We start from the raw sequence: 22,394 nt of genomic DNA, 5'->3' as shown, positions 1-22,394 counted from the left end.
TGGCGCATACCTATGGGTACACAAGCGGAAGTCGAAAAGTTTTCCTTCCGTGATTTCTAAGATTTCTAGGAAAACATGAGTTTGCGAACCCCATAAATGGTTATTAAAAATGCTCAGTTTTCAATTATCTATCGATTCCGACAATTCTGAGTTGGTATGCATCATGAACTACAGGGGTAGTTTTCTTAAAAACGGGGGGTTGCTAATGTCCTATAAGGTCGAAATAAGGCTCTCGTGTAAAATTCATTAAATAAAAATATTAGAAAATTAAGTTAAATAGTTAACAGAGTAATCAGCTTGACCTGAGGTGAAGATGCAGTGGCGGTGTTGGTGTTCCTGGTGGTGGTGATGCAAACTGTCTGTGAACATCTGTGATTCAAGTAACTTGGGAAATGATTAGTATTAGTCTGCTTGTTACCCTGGTGTTTTAGTTATAAATCAGGTCACAGTTTTCTGATGCTTCTCGCAATACAGGTAGCCGGGAGAACATGTTTGATTGTATTGTGGGAAGAATAACAGAAAACTATAAATTAAAAATAATTTATTTATAAAATTATATAAATAATAAACATTTAGTTCTAATCTGATAGATACAATAAATAAATCTCAAAATAAATATAAAGAAAAACAGCGCAAGATGAGATTTATTCAGAAACCGAGTTCATATCATTAGTTAAGAAATAATGTCGAAGTGAGAGGACACACCCTAATGTTCCATCGTAACAATGTATACGTTAAATAAGTGTTCTTTATATTGTGCTGCACGGCTTTTATGAAAGACATTTTTGTGTGTACCACCACAAGCTGCTAAAATCTTTGTTGTTCTGAAATGAGTTTCCATAACGTACCATTATATAACAGACTTGAGAAATTTAAAATGATGTATGCCACAGGTAAATAATTTTAAAACGTGATGTATAACTACACACCCTGTGCTGTGAAACTGAGTGGACTGTGGTATGCCATGACATTGTCTGTCACAGACCTACGTACTTTCAGAGCACTAAGTACGTATGTAACTCATTTTAAAATTATGGACACATGGTACAGATTCTGAGGTGCGACAAATGATTATGTATTGTCGAAACTAGTTACAGAAGCACTTACTTTCACGGCACTGAGTACGCATGTAATAAATTATGAAATTGTGGACGCGTGATACAGACTATTTTATAATTCTAAGGTCTGACAGATGTTGTCAACCAATGTTGTCGAAACTAGTTTCAGTACAATAAAAATTATACCAGGTTCCATCGGCATGTACAAGAATGTTAAATGTGTTGAGTCTCCAAAGCACTCACATTACACTGCACAATATATATAATAACGTAGTAGAAGACACAACATCACACTTCTTTCCAGCTATCAGTATAGATCAGACGATTTGGAAATAATCGTTTTGTAAGAATGAAATGCATTTCTCTGCGAGCAGAATTCTTCAGCAATTGGAGTATGGTCCAGTTTGCCAAGCTACCGTCTTCGGGAGATGGGATCTCAGTAGAGAAGTAGAAAAATAAATTATTAGAGACGACGAAGACAGAGGGAAGGAGGACGTAATGTGCTACCGGCGGCCCGCCTGCAGGCTGTGCAGCTTGTGGTAGATGCCCCGTCGCTCCAACAGCTCTGCGTGTTTCCCGAGCTCAGCCACGCGGCCTTCGTTGATGACACAAATAACGTCAGCGTCCTGGATGGTCATCAGTCGGTGAGCGATGGTGATGCACGTGCGTCCTTCCTTCGCCTTGTCCAGCGCTTCTTGCACCACCTGTTGAAATGAATCAAGGGTAGTAAGCTCACCAAGATATCCCCCCACGTTCCTCGTAGTCACCCCGTAGCATGCCTGAAAATACAACAACCACTGTTCTCATCTCCAGTAAGTGGGGCCTCAGGTCCGGTTCTTAAATATCTGAAGCGGAGTAGCCACTATCTCATTGGCTCAGTTCAGACCCTACAAAGAGCGGATGCAATTCCCACTGAAAACTACTGTACTGTCCACTGAAACACAGTCCTGGTGTGGTATTATGCCACGCTCCCAACACACAAGACGAAAGATATTGGCAAATGTGGAATGGCAAAGAAAAATCTCAAAAGGACTTACGTACTGTGTCAGTTTCAGTAAAAAGCTTTATGTTCTCAATGTCCTCGATAAGTCACAAACAATAGTTTGTCGGGACCAAAAACGATGGTGAGCCAGAACAAGATGTCTCTGCAGAATGAATAATGTCTTTTGAACCTCGTTCTTCTGAACTGAAGATAAAGTGGACAATGGGAAATAGACGACGTTACGAAAATTTAAAAAAATCGTTCAAATGGCTCTGAGCACTATGGGACTTAACATCTGAGGTCATCAGTCCCCTAGAACTTAGAACTACTTAAACCTAACTAACTTAAGGACATCACACACATCCATGCCCGAGGCACGATTTGAACCTGCGACCGTATCGGTTGCGCAGTTCCAGACTGAAGCGCCTAGAACCGCTCGGCCACACCGGCCGGCACGAGCATTTCAGTTAATAGGTTTTTATACAATGCTTGATTTGTGACGGTACGCACCGGTACTCCGTACTGGTACCTCTGACGAAAAATCGGAAACGCAGATTTTGTGATGTGGTAAGATAAAACTTATTTTTTACCAGAACAAATATTGTATTCGCACTTTTAAAATGCGCAGAAGAGCGTGAAAATAGCGTTTTAAGAAGTCTAAAATTCAAACGCCCTTCCTAGGATGTCGCAGTACGAGAACCTCTTTTTTATCCTATAAATGAAGCACTGGGTTTTTACTAGGGCGAACCAGCGGACATTTACGACTGCGGGAGATCACAAACGACCGAAGGCAATTCATCGTGTTGGCTGTGCCCATTCCGATGTACACATGTAGACTTTGTCAAGTGCGGAGAAAGGAAGATTAAGTTTATCGTCCCATCGAGGACAAGGTCATTCGAGACGCAGCACGAGTCCTGATTGGGGAAGGATTTTATTGAAATTACGGAAAACTTAAATCAAGATGACCAGACAGGAATCTGGAACCTGAGTGCAGTAGTCGAGCCCTGGTCTCCCTCTACAATTTTTACGCCACATGCTTTCCTCCGGTACCTAACAGACGATTCCTTGACGTTTCAGGATGTGTCATACCAACTGGTTCCTTCATTTAGTTAAGTTGTACCAGAATTCCTCTTCTCCACAATTCGATTCGGTACATATTCTTCAGTTATCCAATATTCACAGCTCATCATCGGCATTCTTCTATAGCATCACTTTTCAAAGAAGGCTGTTCTCTTCTTGCCTGAACTGTTTGTAGGCCACGTATCACTTCCACACAACACTATACTCTCGACAAATATCATTATAAAAGACGTTTTCTTATGGCCCGTTTACTTACATGTGCTTTAGAAGTAAAAAATGAATCTCAACCTTGTATCTTTTTTCTTTTTTACTTTCACAGGAAGCTACCAAAGGAAGTATTGTGATATGATGAACAGCATGGTAAATGGAACAGTACAGCTGGGAATCCTAAACAGTTTTTATTCGTTGATATTCCCTTTCAAGTACAGGTCAGTACATAAAGACAACTGTCTACTTAAACCCAGTTTTCTTTCATTCCTTTTATGTGGCGCAGACTCAAACATGGAACAGATGAACATATCGACGTCTTGTTAATTCTGTGCGTGGTTAATACAAGACTGCTATTTATCCTTCCAGATCAAAATATTGACAGAAACGCTCTGATATGAACAAAATTTAACGAAAATAAATGCTTTTGAATTGATCTAAGAAATTATTTTCCTGTAAACAAAGCGATTGGAAGTATTTGTAGTGAAACGAAACTTGTATATCCGTGCATATTATAAAAATGGATGTAAGTGTGTGTGTGTTTGTGTGTGTGCGTATATCCCACATCTCCTAAACCACAGGAGCAAGTATAACCAAACTTGGCATACACATCCCTTACTATCAGAAAACAATTGCTGTGGAAGTAAGGACCACTTACATATCATAGCTCAGGAAATATGACGTCATAAACAATGAGCTGCTTGAAAAACTACTGGATCATCCATGCCGATTAAATTTATTACTTCTATGCTAGTACCTCCATTCTTAAAAAATTTTGAAGACAGTATTCAAATATTCCGCTAAATGCATCCACAAAATTATATCGTGGTACTGTAACACTACTATCGATATTACCTAGAACTGTCTTATCTAACTTCTTTGTCTGTTTTCACTTAACGTTAATTCTGTATCACCAAGCTCTTTGATGTATCATCTGTATATTTATTTATTTATGACCATTTATGCAATTTTAATTATCTATGAATGTAATTTTAAAAGTAATATACCCTACGAAATTGAAAATGTTAAAATTTTACTTGTAAAACTCAATCATGCGGAGAGAAGGAAGGTTTGTGATAATATAAAACGTGGCGGGAAGCCCCCACGCAACAGAACTGGCTAGTCGGGAATAGAAAAGGTGGATCTGACGGTCCAGCTGTAAGGCTCCTGTGTGGTATCAGTCAGTTGGTGGCTAGCAGCCAAAGTGTGCGCATCTTGTGAACTCAACGAAGTAAGAACTGCAAGACTGTATAATATAGCCCCGGATGTGGACATAAGTATGCTTGTTATTCACGACATACTTAGGCTGGCTCTATACTACGAAAATCTGACGCTAAGAAGAGAATTTTCAGAGCTATGTAAACAGAAAGAGCCATGGATGTTTTTGCCGCCTTTTTTGAAAAGCGTATGAGGCCATTACTGCCACCTCCTTTCTCTCAAATCGCCAGTTGAGTATTGTATAATTGCACTGATCAGCCATGCGATGTTTTCTTCAGTAACTAGTTTGTGTTCTGTAAACTTTGTGTTGAGCCATCGTATTTTACCCTTAGTCGTTTAACGAGACAGGGACCTATCCCAAGTGCTATGATAATTCCGAGTATCCTATCTTATTGAACTGAAAAGCAATTACTTTTCTTAACAAAATTTAGCAAACTTTGTGGAGTGGTAAAGTATATAATTGTTTAGTGAGCGTAAGTTTTGAAATACTCCACATAATTTTCATAAAAGGATAGTTCAAGTTTTATCAAAGTGCAATTGATAAGAGAAAGTTTAAAACATTCAGATTAAAGATACTTCTTATTGGATGAACAGTGTTTATTATTTCATGCGTTATATACTCCTAGTTAAGATGTTTCTAATATTGAGTTGTGTCTAAAATGTTGAGCCTAGATACGAGTCTAATGATAGACGGGTTTCTGGATCCCCATGCTAACAGTTGAGCCAGATTTAAATTTCGTTTTACAGTAACAGTAATCAATAAGTACAACTTTTATTCCGATAATTTGTGTGTGCTATAGTAATCAAACAGCTACAACTACTCGTACTATACTAGATTCAGGTATCCCATGTCCCACCCGACCCAAATTGTAAAAGACAGTGAATGCTCCTTGAAAATGGATATAATAATCTCTACAAAAGATAAAATTAGTTGAAAACTAGTTCAGTGGTAGTAATTACCCCTAAATAAACCGACAAAAGAAACCCTTGTCCAAGTTAGTAGTACTCCACCATTAGTAATTATTTATCGATATTGATCATTACCTTCCTACTGTAATGTACGGGTAGTGACTGTTATTGAGAGCCAGTTGTTTCTTAAACTTATCAATACTTCTTCTGTTTAATTCATGTCAGATCACCGGTACATTACTTTCTGAATTGCGCTACTGTCTTGCATATATCAGAAAAACAGAATTGCAGTGCCAAGAAATGTCAGTCCCAATACTTAACTTTCCTTATGAACCATACTAGTACTTGGTAGAACTTTGCCTATGTAGGCTGGCGACCGTTTCCTTTTACGTTATTACAGTTTCCTTGATTACTAATAGAACCTTGGTTCGATTCCCGTTTGTTCTGCTACTACTTCCTTTCTATAGAAATCTACAGAGAAACAAAAACAGTGCGGTACCTTTCCATTGTGCACTATACAAACTTGGAAAAATGAATGTCGGGCCAATGCCGGTTTTGTCAGCTACTTGTAACTTTAAGGAAAACAATGCATCATTATTTTTTTCGAAATTGCCGCAGTGAAATATGACTCACTCGTTATCTATTGTTCTGACACCGGCTGGAGGTAACGTAATGTTGATTTACTTAGTAATGTATACGAGCTCTTTGTAACAAATAATTGTTAAATTAATAGCAGTGAGAATTTTCTATATGAAATAAGTAGTAATCTTGACTAGGAAGAGCGAGAATATTTTAGCATTTATCCGCAGCAGACACAGTTTTAAATTTGGTTGGGTGCAGTTTCATATTGCTGGGTCGCAGAGCTATAGGTTATCTCTTTAATTAATATTCATGTTAAAGTTTTACTGAAGTTAGGAATTTATTATTATTCTTACAGGTTCGCTGCTTTAAAGAAGATACATTCAGCAAAGTTGTGATTAGGACCGAGAAACTTTGTCTGTTTCAAAAGAGGGTAACCTGTTGGTTAATGAAGCTCACGGTAAGACTTAGTAACCTGATAAAAATAAGACAGACAAAAACTATTTTGTCTCTTCTTTAAGAGCTGCATGTGTGCGGCGAAGCCAAGAATGATTAGTTTTTGTCTAAAAGATTTTTCGGCGTATAACAGCGCCATGTTTTGATGAAATATTATGGAAGACATATTCTATTTTATTCGATATGTTTTGAGAGACGATGGTAAAAAGAAAAAATTGAAAATACTTCCACTTGAGAGCTCGCTGCAGTTGTTAATATATTTATCTTGGGACTTCTTACTATTCTCCGTAACTCTAATGAAGTCATACATTCTTTTTACACCATGCAACGCGTGAACTGTATGGAATAGCTAATTCTTACCAGTTCCAATGTGCTGTAACGAACGTAATGAAGAAAATTGAAACTTAGCTTTGGTTTTTGTTTTAGAGAACTTAACATCCATAACGGAAAATAATATAAATTTATTGTCAACGTATGTATAATAGGTACACATGACGAGTTAGTGTTGTTGGAAGTAGAGTTTCAGTTTGTCGTTGTGTTTTGTTTTGTAGTGATTTTTACAAAAATCATGCAGAATTTGGTAAAGAAGACGAGGCTTATAAACAGTTGAGGAAAAAATTACAGTCAAGTAAGCCAAAATTCAAACAGAGTATCTCCGTTGGTCCACGGATTTGAGTGCTTTTCACATACAAGCAATTTGATGAAATGTTACATGACGATGAGAAGGCTCCCTAAGAAAGGTTTTAAAAATGTTTGTTTCAGTTTCATAGAAAATAGGAGATCGCAAAATTTTGAGAATTTTGTGGGTGATCTGTACTCATGTTATGAAGAGCTTGGGCAGTAAGTCGCGAGCCTGACAACAGTAGCCACACAGAAACAGGTATATTGATGGTATAAAATATGATACATACTTCTAAAGCTGGAGTTAAATATTTCTTTTAATAGCTATTTTTCATCGTATTATTTCTAAATAAGTGCAGAACCTCTAAATATAAGTAAATTACAAATTTCTATACATATAGTTACCAATTTTACTATTATTATCATTTTATAACTGCATTTGCCCCTAATTTGTGGAAGTTTGCCTAGACTAACAAACCACAAGTCACTATAATTGAACGTTTCTGTTGCGTAAGTGACTTGTGTGTGACGTATGTGCGTGTGAGTTGAATGTTTATCTACTATATTACTAGGGAATTTAAACGTATGCCATCATTCTTGTATTTTGGTACATAAGAGCTCAGAGTCAATGGATTTATCTTTCCCAAAATTGCTATTATCGATTTTACCAATCTGCATTTTATAGTCTCTACTGCGACTGTCGTTATTTCTTTTGCTGCTCAAATAACATAACTCAACCAGTAACTACAATGTCTTAATCTCTAATCTCATTTTCCTAATTTGTTTCGCCTTTATACTAGTACCATTGTCTTGCTTTTGTTGATGTTCACCTTGTAACTTCATTCCAAGACACAATATCACAGGTGAACCTTCGAGTTTTTATTTCGCTCACTTGAACTTTTAATTCTTGTTCCAAATGCATAAAATAAGTACATGAAAATGTTAAACTGGACAAAAGGTTCTCAACATGTCTGATCAAAGTCGGATACAACCCCAAGCCTTCGCGAGGGGCTGAGTCTAATTAAGTTCTTGCGGACGGTTATGGAGGTGGTTTAACGAAAGCTTGGGATTTTATCAGAATTTGAGGCTGGAAGTTAAGCGAAGACCTTTTACCCAAAGACTCCGTCGCTCGAGGCTTTGTAGCCACAATGCTTACCTTCTCGCTCTCAACGTCGAGTGCAGATGTGGCCTCGTCGAGCAGAGTATCTTCGGGTTCCGGACGAGCGCCCTCGCGATGGCCACGCGCTGCTTCTGCCCTCCAGACAGCTGCGTGCCCTTCTCACCCATTCGCGTGTCGTTGCCCTGCAAGAGGACACCATGTGCAACTAACAAAAAGTCCTAAAACGGAGGGTGCTCGTTTGGCCTAATTTTTTTCGTCACTCTTACGATACGTCAGGTGAAGAGTAAATCAAGTGAGTAAGAAGCCAGTAACAGATGCAAGAAATCAGGTTACCTTCCATTCGCAAAGTAGACGCACTCAGCGACTGTATGTGACTTATAAATTATAGAGTGCAGCAATCAGTCGTCTTTTCTAGATTTTATTATGCAAATCCAGATTTCGGTTAGTAACTAGCCATTCTCAAGGCGCTATTTTTATTCTCAATGCAAGTAAGTCCCTATTGTTCGGGCAGTAAGAATGGATAGCTACTAGCCGAAATCTGGTTTTGCATAATAAAATCTAAAAAGGACGACTGATTGCTGCACTCTATAATTTATAAGATGCAAGAAAGGTAACTGAAATAACGATTAACATCAGTTTTCATGGACGAAGCTTACCACTTGGCTGGAACTGAGGAAGTCGAAGAAAAAAATGAGCCATCAAGAAATTAACTATTTAACATGAAATTCGACTCAAGGAGAAAATAAGGGAAAAGAGATTACTAGTATTAATTTACACGTAACAATAATGGCTGAGCTCCGGGGCTGTGAATTAAATTACAGGAAGAAATGGAGCAACCATCCAATTTTATTTAACTTTATTTATGACAAGTCGGCATACCAAATGCTGTGGTGGATCAGTTTACTGGTGAATCTCAAAGTGTGGTTGTTACTCCACATAAATGAGAAACAAGGAGCTATAAGTTACAGACAAAAATGTAGTCCTGATGAAGCATACGAATTATGATTGCTGAAGAAAGATGAAACCCTAAACGCGTATCTAAATAAATAAATTTGTACGAAGGTGGTCGGCTGATGTATTTCTTTCAAGTGATTAGTAATAATAGTAACGAGAATGACTGTTTGTGGAAAAGCAAAGTTGAGGGCGGTACAAAAAAAGAACAGAATAAACGTTTTTAAGTCGTTCAAAAGTATAAAAGGAGTTGATATGAAGTGAACAACATTAAGGAAACATAGAATCCTTCTGTTGCCTTCTGTTGGTATAGAACTAAGTAAGAAGTATTCCAAACTCTTTGTCACTAAGCTCACATCTGCAATAGTAAGTCGTTAAATGACAGTAACTACAGTGCAGCTTTGACACAGAAATAAATAGCATGTTGCGTTGTGAGACCAACAGTATTTCCTCTAGAACGTACCACTAACATGTGGTAACTGGATAATATTTCACTACACGGTAGGCCGTAAAATATGACAATGTTTTTGATTTAGTGGTCCTTACGCATATAACAAGATGTCATTGTCATCTTATTTACTTCTTTTAGTCAGAATGAGTGAACGCGTATTAGGTCACTATCAGAGTGAAGGTTCAGCAGAGAAACAATTATCATCATCGTCTCGTCACCCTCGTCATCATATACTTCAAAGTAGCCACATTTTCATATTGGTTATTGTGGTAGTTGTCATTTCTGCTTGCATTTTTTGAAGTTCTTCTATTTTTGAGAAGATTTTCAGTTCTTTTTATCCTTTATTACTTGTGTGATCCAGTGTGCTGCAACCTCCGATCCCTCTCACAATCTCACGGCAATTAACAACTATAGCATATAATACATGTTACTTAATTGCTTACTTTGTAAGTAGGCTATTTAGGTTTTTATGTTGGTAACGTCACGTCGCGCTCGATATTAAAATTACTAAGTGATTTGTGTGCAGTCTGTGGCTGGTTGGACTCATTGTTGGAAGTTATTTGCTAGTGTAGTGTTGGGCAGTTGGATGTGAACAGCCCACTTTTGAACGCTATTAAGTTAAATACACTGATTGTTCTCTATCAAAATCTTTCATTTGCTAACTGTATGACTATCAGTAGTTAGTGCCTTCAGTAGTTAGATCTTTTATTTAGCTGGCTGTATTGCAGTAGTTCGGGTAACGAAGATTTTTGTGAGGTAAGTGATTCATGAAGGGCTTAGGTTTTCGTTAGTCAGGGCTATTCTTTTGTAGGGATTATCGAAAGTCAAATTGCGTTGCGCTAAAATATTGTGTGTTAGTTTAGAAATGATCGGAATAAGTAAAGAGAAAACAGTCTTAGTACGGTCAGTTTCACTCTGGAGTTTGAAAATCAAGTAAGGTAGAAGTTTTACCAGTACAGTCATTCTTTACGTTCAAAAGGGGAAGTTTCAACTTTTGTACATATATGAAACGTAGGAAATGCAGAAAGAAGTAAGGAGAGAAGTGTAGTTTCTTACGACATCTTAACTTGACGGTCACTCGAAAAAACATAAATGATCTTTCCTCACATAATGAATCCTATTGAGACCTACTTTAAATCTTCTCTCTCACAATTTCCCAAAGTCTACTGAATCTGTTACATCATTCTCAATATTATTGGTAGAAATCATGGTTCAAATGGTTCAAATGGCTCTGAGCACTATGGGACTTAACATCTGTGATAATCGGTCCTCTAGAACTTAGAACTACTTAAACATAACTAACCTAAGGACATCAAACACATCCATGCCCGAGGCAGGATTCGAACCTGCGACCGTAGCGTATGTCACATAGCGCTTAGAACCGCACGGCCACACCGACCGGCCTTGAAATCATGGAAGTGATATCATGAATGTACACGTTCCCTCAACTGTAAGTCGTTACGAACACAGCTAGCACGGCTGGTGTCCTCACCTGCGGCAGGGAGGCGATGAAGTTGTGTATGTTGGAATTCTTGGCTGCAGCGATAATCTCCGCCATGGGAACCTCCCTGGAGTTGTCGCCGTACGCGATGTTCTCCGCTATGGTCCGGTCAAACAGCACCGGCTCCTGAGAAACGATGCCCATCTGCTCTCGGAGGTTCGCCATCTTCACCTCTGACACGTCACGGTCGTCTACACGCAACAGAAAATTTGCATTTAAAAAATGAGATGCCTACTGAATGAAGTATCACGAAATTGTCTGTCACAGTTGCTATCTGGAATCGCCGAAACTATGTATGTACAAGCATTTTTACAGGAGGTATTATATGTCAATATACGTGACTGTTATGTGACATCCTATATTTTAGTTTTATGTTTTCATGTAATGGCTGACCATGGGTAGAATGTGTGACACCTTTGAAAACAGACTGCGATGCCGAATATATGGTCACAATCTGTAATGCGTCGAAGGCCACCACACCTCAGAGTATGTTGTCCCTGTTTATCTGTGGAACTTTGAATGCAATTTTTGTAACTGGATATGAATGGAACGTTTTTGAGTGGAGTCCAGTTTATCAGATTAGCTGGTCACTCTAAGGTACGAGGGTTGTAACATAAAAAATTTATTGCAGATTGAAAGAAAAAGTAATATTTGCTCTGGAATTGAGTGTATCGAATATGAAAGAATAAGCAAATTAGTTTGCAGACAATGTATCGCAAAGAGAAAGGCAGGGCAGAGAGGTCTGCTTTCCCTTGCATTATCCCTCTCAGCCACTGTTTTCCTTTGCTTTCCGAAAATAGGTGATGTAAACAAGTGGTAGAGCGCTTGCCCCTGCAAGGCAAGGGTCCCGAGTTCGAGTCTCGGTCCGGCACACAGTTTTAATCTGCCAGGCAGTTTCATATCAGTGAACACCCCGCTGCAGAGTGAAAATCTCATTCTGGTACTAACAACATTAAGAGATCTGATCTTTTTCTTGTTCCTTCGCATCGGATACATGGTTAGTAAAAGGTTTCACAAGGTTAATTTAAGAGGTGGCCAGATGCCCTTCCTATCGCTATCTCGTTACCTCCTGGGACAGGATATGTATAAACCTTCTGTCTGCCTGTAGTGTCATGCCGTCCGGGGTGGCCGAGCGGATCTAGGCGCTACAGTCTGGAACCGCGCGACCGCTACGGTCGCAAATTCGAATCCTGCCTTGGGCATGAATGTTTGTGATGTCTTTAGGTTAGTTAGGTTTAAGTAGTTCTAAGTTCTAGGGGACTGATGACCACAGCAGTTAAATCCCATAGAGCTCAGAGCCATTTGAGCCATTTTGTAGTTTCATGCATGGGAAAGTGACCGAAAGTTTTCTAAATGTTTGAGAATCGTGTAAGTGAGGCATTACTTGGGAACCAGATCGGTATTCATCTAGTGGGATGTGGTAAACAGCCTAAAAACCACATCCAGGCTGGCTGGCACACCGACTCTCCTATACTCACCACGACTCCAGCGGTGGGGTCGTAGAACCTCTCGAGCAGCTGTATGCAGGTGGACTTGCCGCCGCCAGAGGGGCCCACCAGCGCCACCGTCTGGCCTGGCCGCACATCCAAGTCCAGACCACGCAGCACCAGGCTCCCCACACGGGTAGGGTATGCGGACTCCAGACTCGAATACTGCACCTCACCGCGGCTATCCTGTACACAAATATACGTCTATTGTACTGCTGTAGAACATAATTCAGCCAATCATCCAGAATTTAAGTTCCAGTTCAGTCCTAAGAACAGAAGAGTAACAAAAGTACCGATAACTAGCAATCTGTCGCATGAAACAACAAGTTTACTGTTACCAGTCATTGTTTACTTATATCTACAACACGTTTCGAAGTTTTAGGTCTCCATCATCAGGTGGTTTACATGCATTAGTACGATATATGCACGTGTTGTGTCACTGTGTCCGGGTAACTTGTATCACTGTCTCCAGTGGCCACAGGCTCCTTTCTCCATCGTAACACACAAAATGTAAACTGTCACATTTTGCTCACAAAATATAGCAGTTTGCATGTGATGTGTTACGACAGAGGAAGGAGCCTGTGACCACTGGAGACAGTGCCACCAGTTACCCCAAAATCGTAACAAAATATATACATATGTCATACTAACACATGTAAATGCACCTGCTGATGGAAGTTTTGGTTAAAAATAAACAGTGATTGGTATCTTTAAATTTGTTATTTCATGAACATCCGTCACGGTAAAGCCAAACCAAACATGGTCGCATTTAAAGGAATCCATGTATTACCCAATATTGTTACAGAGATTGAGGCTGTTGATAAAATCGGAGTTGACCAGTTTAGTATAGCAGAGTTCATGTTCTGTTACTTAGCAATGTCAGAGTAGCAACTGGCAAAACAAACTATCTTCGCAGACAAATATTGATGTTTTACGTTGAATTAATTAATGACGAAAGACGAGAAAACAGAATTGCAAACGGAACCGCGAGAGAAGTGCACAAGGGAAGCTGCAAAAGACGAACTTGTTGCTGTTACCATAAGTGACAAGAAACAGGAGACAGAGTTACGTTTTTTTTTGTTTTTTTTTTTTTTTTTTTTTTTTGGACGACGGAATGGAAAACATAGCAATGCCAAACTGATCCACACAAGCTGCCATTTTAATCCAAAACTAAGCATGTATAACACAGTTTCGTGGTCATATGCCATCGCCACCTGCAGACTGCCAGCGAAATGTTTTCAACCATTGTTCAGCAACGTTAAATATTTGTAGAAACTAGGGAGTCACTGCGCTCCTCTTGTTGCCCATTGGAAGGGTCCACTTTCAACAGTATCAGAGGGTACCTAGTTTATAGCTGAGCGCTTCTCTCTGTTGGACATAAACACAGCAGTACTTCCAGCTAGTTTATATTTGAGCCTGTCTTTCTCCTGTTGGACATAAGCACAGCAGTACTTCTACTCTGGCTGGAATCACAGATGGCCTTGTCGTATAATAACTACAAATACAACATGCCATAAAAATAAGGGTCAATGGATAGACTGGCTGCAGGGGTCAGTATGCCCTTGAGCAGTAGCTGACATACACGGATCAGCAAAAACATTATGACCACTGTCCACCGCCTGACAATTCCACCTGGTGGAGTTTCGGGAACGTTACAAAGTAAGGGTAATATATAATCGGAGCAGAAAGAAATGGAGGAATCATTCTCCTGTCGAGCAGTTCGGGTTTTGGAAGTGTCTTCCAACCGAGCGTCATCGTCCACAATTAGTGGTTGAGGTATTCGATGCTCCGGAGCGTTACCAGTATTCGGGGCGGTGTTCCTCGACGTTTATAGAGGGTTCGACAGTGTGTGGTATGATGGACTCTCCTTTAAGTAACTTGAGCATGCAGCGCCGTCAATATGGCCTGCCATATGCAGGCTGAAGCTGTACTGTCCATAGTCGGTCGTGTCCATGCTGGTCTGCAACAGGTGTCGGTCCTTGGACTGATCCTGCACAAGCTCTATACAACTGACGCTCCAAAGACCAACCGCGTACATCCCATGCTGGAAGCTGGTAATTTAGTCATCCTCAGGGGCAGCATGAAAGCCAACACTGTCGACGTCAACTCCAGCTCTCCTCTGATAAACTGCACACATGGGCCGATAAATGACACCAGAAACTCAATGTTAGAAAGATGCAGCTCTTGATAGTGACTCATCGTGCCATAGCTGCAGCGCTGCCACCCGTCACCATCGCAGGCAGCCCTGTTCCACGAAGTGATACGATGCAATGCCTTGGATCACGCTATATCTCCAACTAGGCTTCTGGAACCAAGCCAACGATCGGCTCAGCAACTTGGTTCAAATGGCTCTGAGTACTATGGGACTTAACATCTGAGGTCATCAGTCCCCTGGAACTTAGAACTATTTAAACCTAAGGACATCACACACATCCATACCCGAGGCAGGATTCGAACCTGCGACCGTTGCAGTCACGCGGTTCCGGACTGAAGCACCTAGAACCGCTCGGCCACCACGGCCGGCTCTAGCAACTTGCATCTATTGTTGAATTTATCTTCCACCCTACCATCGTACCTTGGTATCACATAGGAAATGCTCCATCCTGCACTGTAATACTCTGCCATCGGTGGGGAAAAGCCGCCGGAACGCAAATACAGAGGCTACAAGAAGTCCAGAAGCGTGCACTGCGGTGGCTTGGCAGCTACCAGGGGCGGAAATGACTGAGACCCTACCGTTTTAGAGTGGCTGCATGCATCTTCTACAAGAACACACTGGGGCAGCAAAATATGCTAACCCAAAAAATTCAGCTTACAAGATTGTCAAAACGTTAGTGACTTTGACAAAGGACAGATTGTTATGGCTTGGCACCTGAGAACGAGCATCTCAGAAATGGCGGTGCTGGTCGGCGTGCTACAATCATGAGCATTTAAAGGAAGCTGTTGAAGCACGGTAAAACCACGAATAGTGGAGCAGGTGCTCAATGTCCACGCCGGTCTTTGTGGCCGAGCGGTTCTAGGCGCGTCAGTCCGGAATAGCGCTGCTGCTACGGTCGCAGGTTCGAATCCTGCCTCGGGCATGGATGTGTGTGATGTCCTTAGTTAGGTTTAAGTAGTTCTAAGTCTAGGGGACTGATGACTTCAGATGTTAAGTCCCATAGTGCTCAGAGCCATTTGAACCACCAATGTCCACGCCTTAACTAGGAACGCGCATCGGAGACTTGCCTGCATTGTAAAGCAGGACAGGCGGCGATCAGTGGCAGACCTGACGGCAGAGCCTAGTGCTGTTGCGCTCATCGCACATTGCTGTTGATGGATATCAGTAGCTGACGAACCCTACATGTTACTTTCGTCACACAATGACATCGTCATCTATTGCTATAGTGCGGACGGAAACATCAAATTGGACTGTGGATCAATGGAAACGTGTCCCCTGGTCGGATGAATCATGTTTCTCGTTACACCCGTGTGCACAACTGTCCCAAGTTCTGCTGGAAGTAAGATGTACCATTCAGAACCGACGTCATATATATTTGATTTCTTGTTTTGATCCTTGACAGTGCATCCAACAGTGTATCTGTATATCTCCTTTTCTCTTACAGATCTTTCCTCACCTGTCGAAATTCTTACTTCTAAGTTTTTTATGTTAGCGGAGAATGAAATATTGTATTTCCTGACTGGTTGAAACGCCAGACACGGCAGTTTGATGCAAGAGTTTTGAAAACTTTGTTATACAGTACCAATATCGCTGAGAAAATACAGCTTCTGTACAGCGGATAAATTGTACTGGAAGACAGAGATTGGATTCAACGCAACAAATAAATTTGTATAATTGTCCAGTAGTGTTAGCGGTATTTGAAAGCTCTTACTCACCCACTTCTCGTCCGTGGCGTTTGGTGAGTCTGTGATCCTAGGCTGTCCCTCCAGCAGGTGGAACGCGTTAGAGGCCGCCTCTATTCCTTTCTGGAAGTTGGGAGCGAATGAGAGTATATTCGCCACCATACCAGTGCCAATGATCAGAGTCTGTGACACCCTGGAAAGAAGAGACGATTGTAATGGAACACATAAACGGGAAACCGCTCCGTACAGTGTCGCTAAAACTGCAACACTCAGAACTAATAGTCTGAATGAATACGAATTCAGGAAGCGTGTACCCGCAACAAGCGATTAAAGCTACAAAGAGAGACTCAAAACAGGTACTTGTTGTGCGAAAATATAAAAAAGCCCTCAGCGTGACGCCTAGCATAGTAGACGGAAACTAAATGGAAACATGCAAACAGAGGCAGTAATATTTCCCACCTCCTACCTTGGACTCTCTGATCATGATCGGTGGTGGGAAACCGAATGCATATTATGGCGCCCCAGTTGATTAAAATTGCTGTTTGTTAACAAAACGTACACCTGTCACCGTGGACAATTTGCATACACTCAAAAATTTTGCATCGTAGTACTCAACAAAAAGTGTACTCCAATAAATTTCCTTCCGCTCGCAGTCTTACGAATTCCAACACTTCTGAGAGGGCTTATCATCTCCTTTGGATCACACATTATTGCATCTCCTTTTATAATAAAGGCATTTTGACGAGCACTAACATCAGAATTAGGAAACATCGTTACATAGAACATAGCATTTGAGGATTAGTGCTTCATCGTACTGCATAGGATGTCTTTTTTTTAGGACACGTTTCATTTGCATACTACTCAGAACTCACTATCAGTGTATTGTATTAAAAGCAGACTGACAGTCTTGTTGCCCACATGCCTAGGGAAAACGTAAGATATGTCTTCCACGTTCTATAAAACTACGTGTCCAGTGAGTTCGTCAAATTCCAGCTTTGCCCACGGTTACCATAATACCCGCAGTAACGTGAAACAAGAAACAGTATTTGTATATTTTGCTGTCACATGTTCCTCAACTGCTGTGATACTTTTCTGTTACGCCTTCGCCAAGGTAGCCCCTGCGGGCCGACAACACATCTAAGAAGGCACAAGACCGAGGTTGACTATGCCGAAAGGCGTAAGCGAAGGTAAACATCGGCTGTTATGGAAACAGACATTCCGCGTACTACTTCCTGCAGAGGGAGTTAGAGATGGCCTGCTGAAAGTATTACTACACCTTATTGGCTGACCAATACTATTTAAAAGCTAGAATCAGCACCGGACGTCAGTTAACGCCGAATACCGACCGCAAGGACGCCTCCACACAAGGCTACGTCCTCGCCACCGGAATAGGACTTGGAGTTAAGTGTATGTGTGTTATAACGGGCTCTTGTGGGAAACTCAGAAGTTATCTTTTGTTGCCTCTAGCAGGAAATTCTTACTGGCTTTGTGATTGTGACTTTTAGTTGTTATTTGGTCATTTCCATGTAAACCTACGTAAATAAAAGTTGTGTTGTAAAAACGTTCGAATTGTCAGTTACAACATCTTCTAAACCATTTCTGTTTATACTAATCTTCTTCTCTTCACATACCTAACTCACCGGAAGTCATCAATAATAATTTTTAATTTCCATCGCCCTCTATAGTGTTAATAGTTTAACGCCCCTTTCTTTACACATCCTGTGAAATCTTGCATTATACGTAGCATAATTCATTCATTTGTTTTAAAATATTCTTTACAATTCCGATATTTAGCTGGTCACTTTACTCCCCATGTTTGGTATGATTTCAATTATTTTTCCTTGTTTTTTTTTTCAAAAATATGGTTCAAATGCCTCTCAGCACTGTGAGACATACACTACGGTCGCAAGTTCGAATCCTGCCTCGGGTATGGATACGTGTGATGTCCTTAGGTTAGTTAGGTTTAAGTAGTTTTAAGTTCTAGGGGACTGATGACCTCAGATGTTAAGTCTCATAGTGCTCAGAGCCATTTTTGAACTTTGGGACATAACATCTGAGGTCATCAGTCCCCTAGACTTAGAATTACTTAAACCTAACTAACCTAAAGACATCACACATATGCATGCCCAAGGCAGGATTCCAACCTTCTACCGTAGCAGTCGCGTGGTTCTGTACTGAAGCGCCTTGAACCGCTCGGTCGCCATGGCCGGTCCTTGATTTTTCCTAAAGTTCCTTGTTGAGTCAGGACATTGTACTGATTCTTCTGAGTGCACCTTGCTTACACACAGAAAAGTGCTATCATCATCAGCCTAATTTTTAATATGCATTCCTCTTGTCTCTTACCTGATATTTTGACTGTTCCTTTATCCATTTCATTCCATCCGTCACATAAAAGTTACACGGCAGTGTTATTATTACTCGTACATCACAGAGTCATGACTGCTTCCTGAGTAGGCCTTCTTTAAGTTATTTTAAAAAATCTGATCATACCTTCCTTAATGTTGAAGTTGCACTTGTGTGGATTTGTGTTTCTATGTTATGCTCGGGAATTAGATGGCAATGTGGCTCAGCAAACCATGAGGATGAACGGGAAAGAGCAAATGAGGAAAGCTGGGAGAAACTTTAAGGACGTCATACAATGTAAATCATAAAGTAATACAGAAAATTAATTCTTAACGACACTCTCAAATTGCGTCGATAAAAGCTGGGTGATGAAACTTCACGGGAAGCGTTGCTCAATTTGAAGATGTGCTGCACCTGACTCCCGAATAATGCCACTAGATGCGGGATATGGCGAGCTTGTAACAGGACGGCTGAGCAATCTATTACAGACACTTGTGTGGTAAATATGGCAGCGCGTCGTGTGGGATACTAATCGGTACCAGGGTTCATAAGTCGTAGCACATCGAAGGTGAGTCAAGAAAACGGGTTTCCGGGGTCAACAGTGTTTATGGTGGATCTTCAGTGACGCAGAGACGATATTTCTACGCGTCTAAACCGACGCACAGGACGATCAGGAGCGTCTGACGAGCAGGCTTCACTTCGCCTCAATCACAGTGCCATGCGGGGGAAGAGCGCTCGGCTGCGAGCCAGATCGCTGTCGAATAGAATTGGGTGGGGGAGGGGGTAGAGAGAGGGGGTGCGTCAGGAATCCAGTACTACCAGAACTACACTCCTGGAAATTGAAATAAGAACACCGTGAATTCATTGTCCCAGGAAGGGGAAACTTTATTGACACATTCCTGGGGTCAGATACATTACATGATCACACTGACAGAACCACAGGCACATAGACACAGGCAACAGAGCATGCACAATGTCGGCACTAGTACAGTGTATATCCACCTTTCGCAGCAATGCAGGCTGCTATTCTCCCATGGAGACGATCGTAGAGATGCTGGATGTAGTCCTGTGGAACGGCTTGTCATGCCATTTCCACCTGGCGCCTCAGTTGGACCAGCGTTCGTGCTGGACGTGCAGACCGCGTGAGACGACGCTTCATCCAGTCCCAAACATCCTCAATGGGGGACAGATCCGGAGATCTTGCTGGCCAGGGTAGTTGACTTACACCTTCTAGAGCACGTTGGGTGGCACGGGATACATGCGGACGTGCATTGTCCTGTTGGAACAGCAAGTTCCCTTGCCGGTCTAGGAATGGTAAAACGATGTGTTCGATGACGGTTTGGATGTACCGTGCACTATTCAGTGTCCCTTCGACAATCACCAGAGGTGTACGGCCCATGTAGGAGATCGCTCCCCACACCATGATGCCGGGTGTTGGCCCTGTGTGCCTCGGTCGCATGCAGTCCTGATTGTGGCGCTCACCTGCACGGCGCCAAACACGCATACGACCATCATTGGCACCAAGGCAGAAGCGACTCTCATCGCTGAAGACGACACGTCTCCATTCGTCCCTCCATTCACGCCTGTCGCGACACCACTGGAGGCGGGCTGCACGATGTTGGGGCGTGAGCGGAAGACGGCCTAACGGTGTGCGGGGCCGTAGCCCAGCTTCATGGAGACGGTTGCGAATGGTCCTCGACGATACCCCAGGAGCAACAGTGTCCCTAATTTGCTGGGAAGTGGCGGTGCGGTCCCCTACGGCACTGCGTAGGATCCTACGGTCTTGGCGTGCATCCGTGCGTCGCTGCGGTCCGGTCCCAGGTCGACGGGCACGTGCACCTTCCGCCGACCACTGGCGACAACATCGATGTACTGTGGAGACCTCACGCCCCACGTGTTGAGCAATTCGGCGGTACGTCCACCCGGCCTCCCGCATGCCCACTATACGCCCTCGCTCAAAGTCCGTCAACTGCACATACGGTTCACGTCCACGCTGTCGCGGCATGCTACCAGTGTTAAAGACTGCGATGGAGCTCCGTATGCTACTGCAAACTGGCTGACACTGACGGCGGCGGTGCACAAATGCTGCGCAGCTAGCGCCATTCGACGGCCAACACCGTGGTTCCTGGTGTGTCCGCTGTGCCGTGCGTGTGATCATTGCTTGTACAGCCCTCTCGCAGTGTCCAGAGCAAGTATGGTGGGTCTGACACACCGGTGTCAATGTGTTCTTTTTTCCATTTCCAGGAGTGTATATGCAGGCTTCAGCAGGCTACGACCAACATCACCCAGCACCTTCCCGCAGCATTTGGTCACTCATTCGTTTCAGTTTCCCAACATAATACGTGAACAATGTTTACTTCAAATAACTGTTGTCACCGTTAACGAACTACTGCACTTCATACATTATAGTAGACAGCAGTCCAGATCGCATTATTTTTTACTCTGGTTACCTATTTAGGTATCAAAGACCAAAGTTCCAAATAATGATCGTGACAAGTACCAGACTGTACTACACTTGGCTCTGTGTAGTGGCTTCTTACATCTGGAACTATGGTTTGAGGAAGGACTTACAGACCGAAACCAGAAACCAGAATTAAAAATTTATTGTGATCTGGACTGCTTTTTACTAAAAATGGAGATACATAATTCACTGTAATCCACTTAGCCTATGCTTATAAGACAGATGCAATGGATTTTAGGAGGACACGAGTTAACCAACAATAACAAAGAAAGTACAAGTGGAATGACATCAAGTGACTGCAATGTCATACACTGTACCACCGCTGGAAGATAGATCTGACACCACAGAAAACGTGCGCGTAAGAACCAAAGCATGCTAACTGGGAAGCACTAATAAAGGTGTTTCAGTGGACGACAAGTCCATCCCTGGGTGATAATGCAGATGTTAAATCGCAGGAACTGACAGTGGCTAAACGTAGAGCAATGGAGGCATCGATATCTATCTGCAGAGGTCTTTCTAAAGTACACTACTGGCCGTTAAAATTGCTACACCACGAAGATGACGTGCTACAGAGGCGAAATTTAACCGACAGGAAGAAAATGCTGTGATATGCAAATGATTAGCTTTTCAGAGCATTCACACAAGGTTGGCGCCGGTGGCGACACCTACAACGTGCTGACATGAGGAAAGTTTCCAACCGATTTCTCATACAGAAACAGCTGTTGACCGGAGTTGCCTGGTGAAACGTTGTTGTGATGCCTCGTGTAAGGAGGAGAAATGCTTACCATCACGTTTCCGACTTAGGTAAAGGTCGGATTGTAGCCTATCGTGATTGCGGTTTATCGTATCGCGACATTGCTGCTCGCGTTGGTCGAGATACAATGACTGTTAGCAGAATATGGATTGGGTGCGTTCAGGAGGGTAACACGGAAGACCGTGCTGTATCCCAACTGCCTCTTATCAGTAGCAGTCGAGATGACAGGCTGTAACGGATCGTGCAGCCACGTCTCGGTCCCTGAGTCAACAGATGGGGACGTTTGCAAGACAACAACCATCTGCACGAACAGTTCGACGTCGTTTTCAGCAGCATGGACTATCAGATCGGAGACCATGGCTGCGGTTACCCTTGACGC

At 42.0% G+C, this 22,394-nt stretch overlaps 2 protein-coding genes across 2 annotated transcripts in view; both read right to left on the bottom strand.

Annotated features, from left to right (window-relative positions):
* Positions 1 to 622: 622 nt before the first annotated feature.
* Positions 623 to 11,305, bottom strand: LOC126355078 (phosphatidylcholine translocator ABCB4-like). Its single transcript, XM_050005262.1, is given in 4 exon segments — positions 623 to 1,762; positions 8,267 to 8,313; positions 8,316 to 8,412; positions 11,125 to 11,305. Coding segments are annotated over 4 exon segments (519 nt in total). The 5' UTR covers positions 11,299 to 11,305; the 3' UTR covers positions 623 to 1,561.
* A 309-nt stretch (positions 11,306 to 11,614) lies between these two features.
* Positions 11,615 to 22,394, bottom strand: part of LOC126355599 (multidrug resistance protein homolog 49-like) — a 32,274-nt gene continuing 21,494 nt past the window's right edge. Inside the window, exons 3-5 of the mRNA XM_050005962.1 lie at positions 16,491 to 16,650; positions 12,612 to 12,806; positions 11,615 to 11,638 (exon numbers count right to left, since the gene is read on the bottom strand). Coding sequence (XP_049861919.1) covers positions 11,615 to 11,638; positions 12,612 to 12,806; positions 16,491 to 16,650 — 379 coding nt within the window. The remainder of the gene's footprint in view (positions 11,639 to 12,611; positions 12,807 to 16,490; positions 16,651 to 22,394) is intronic.

The sequence above is a fragment of the Schistocerca gregaria genome, chromosome 3, assembly GCF_023897955.1.
Source record: "Schistocerca gregaria isolate iqSchGreg1 chromosome 3, iqSchGreg1.2, whole genome shotgun sequence".
NCBI classification, from domain to species: domain Eukaryota; kingdom Metazoa; phylum Arthropoda; class Insecta; order Orthoptera; family Acrididae; genus Schistocerca; species Schistocerca gregaria.
This window is presented reverse-complemented; position numbering and strand designations above follow the sequence as displayed.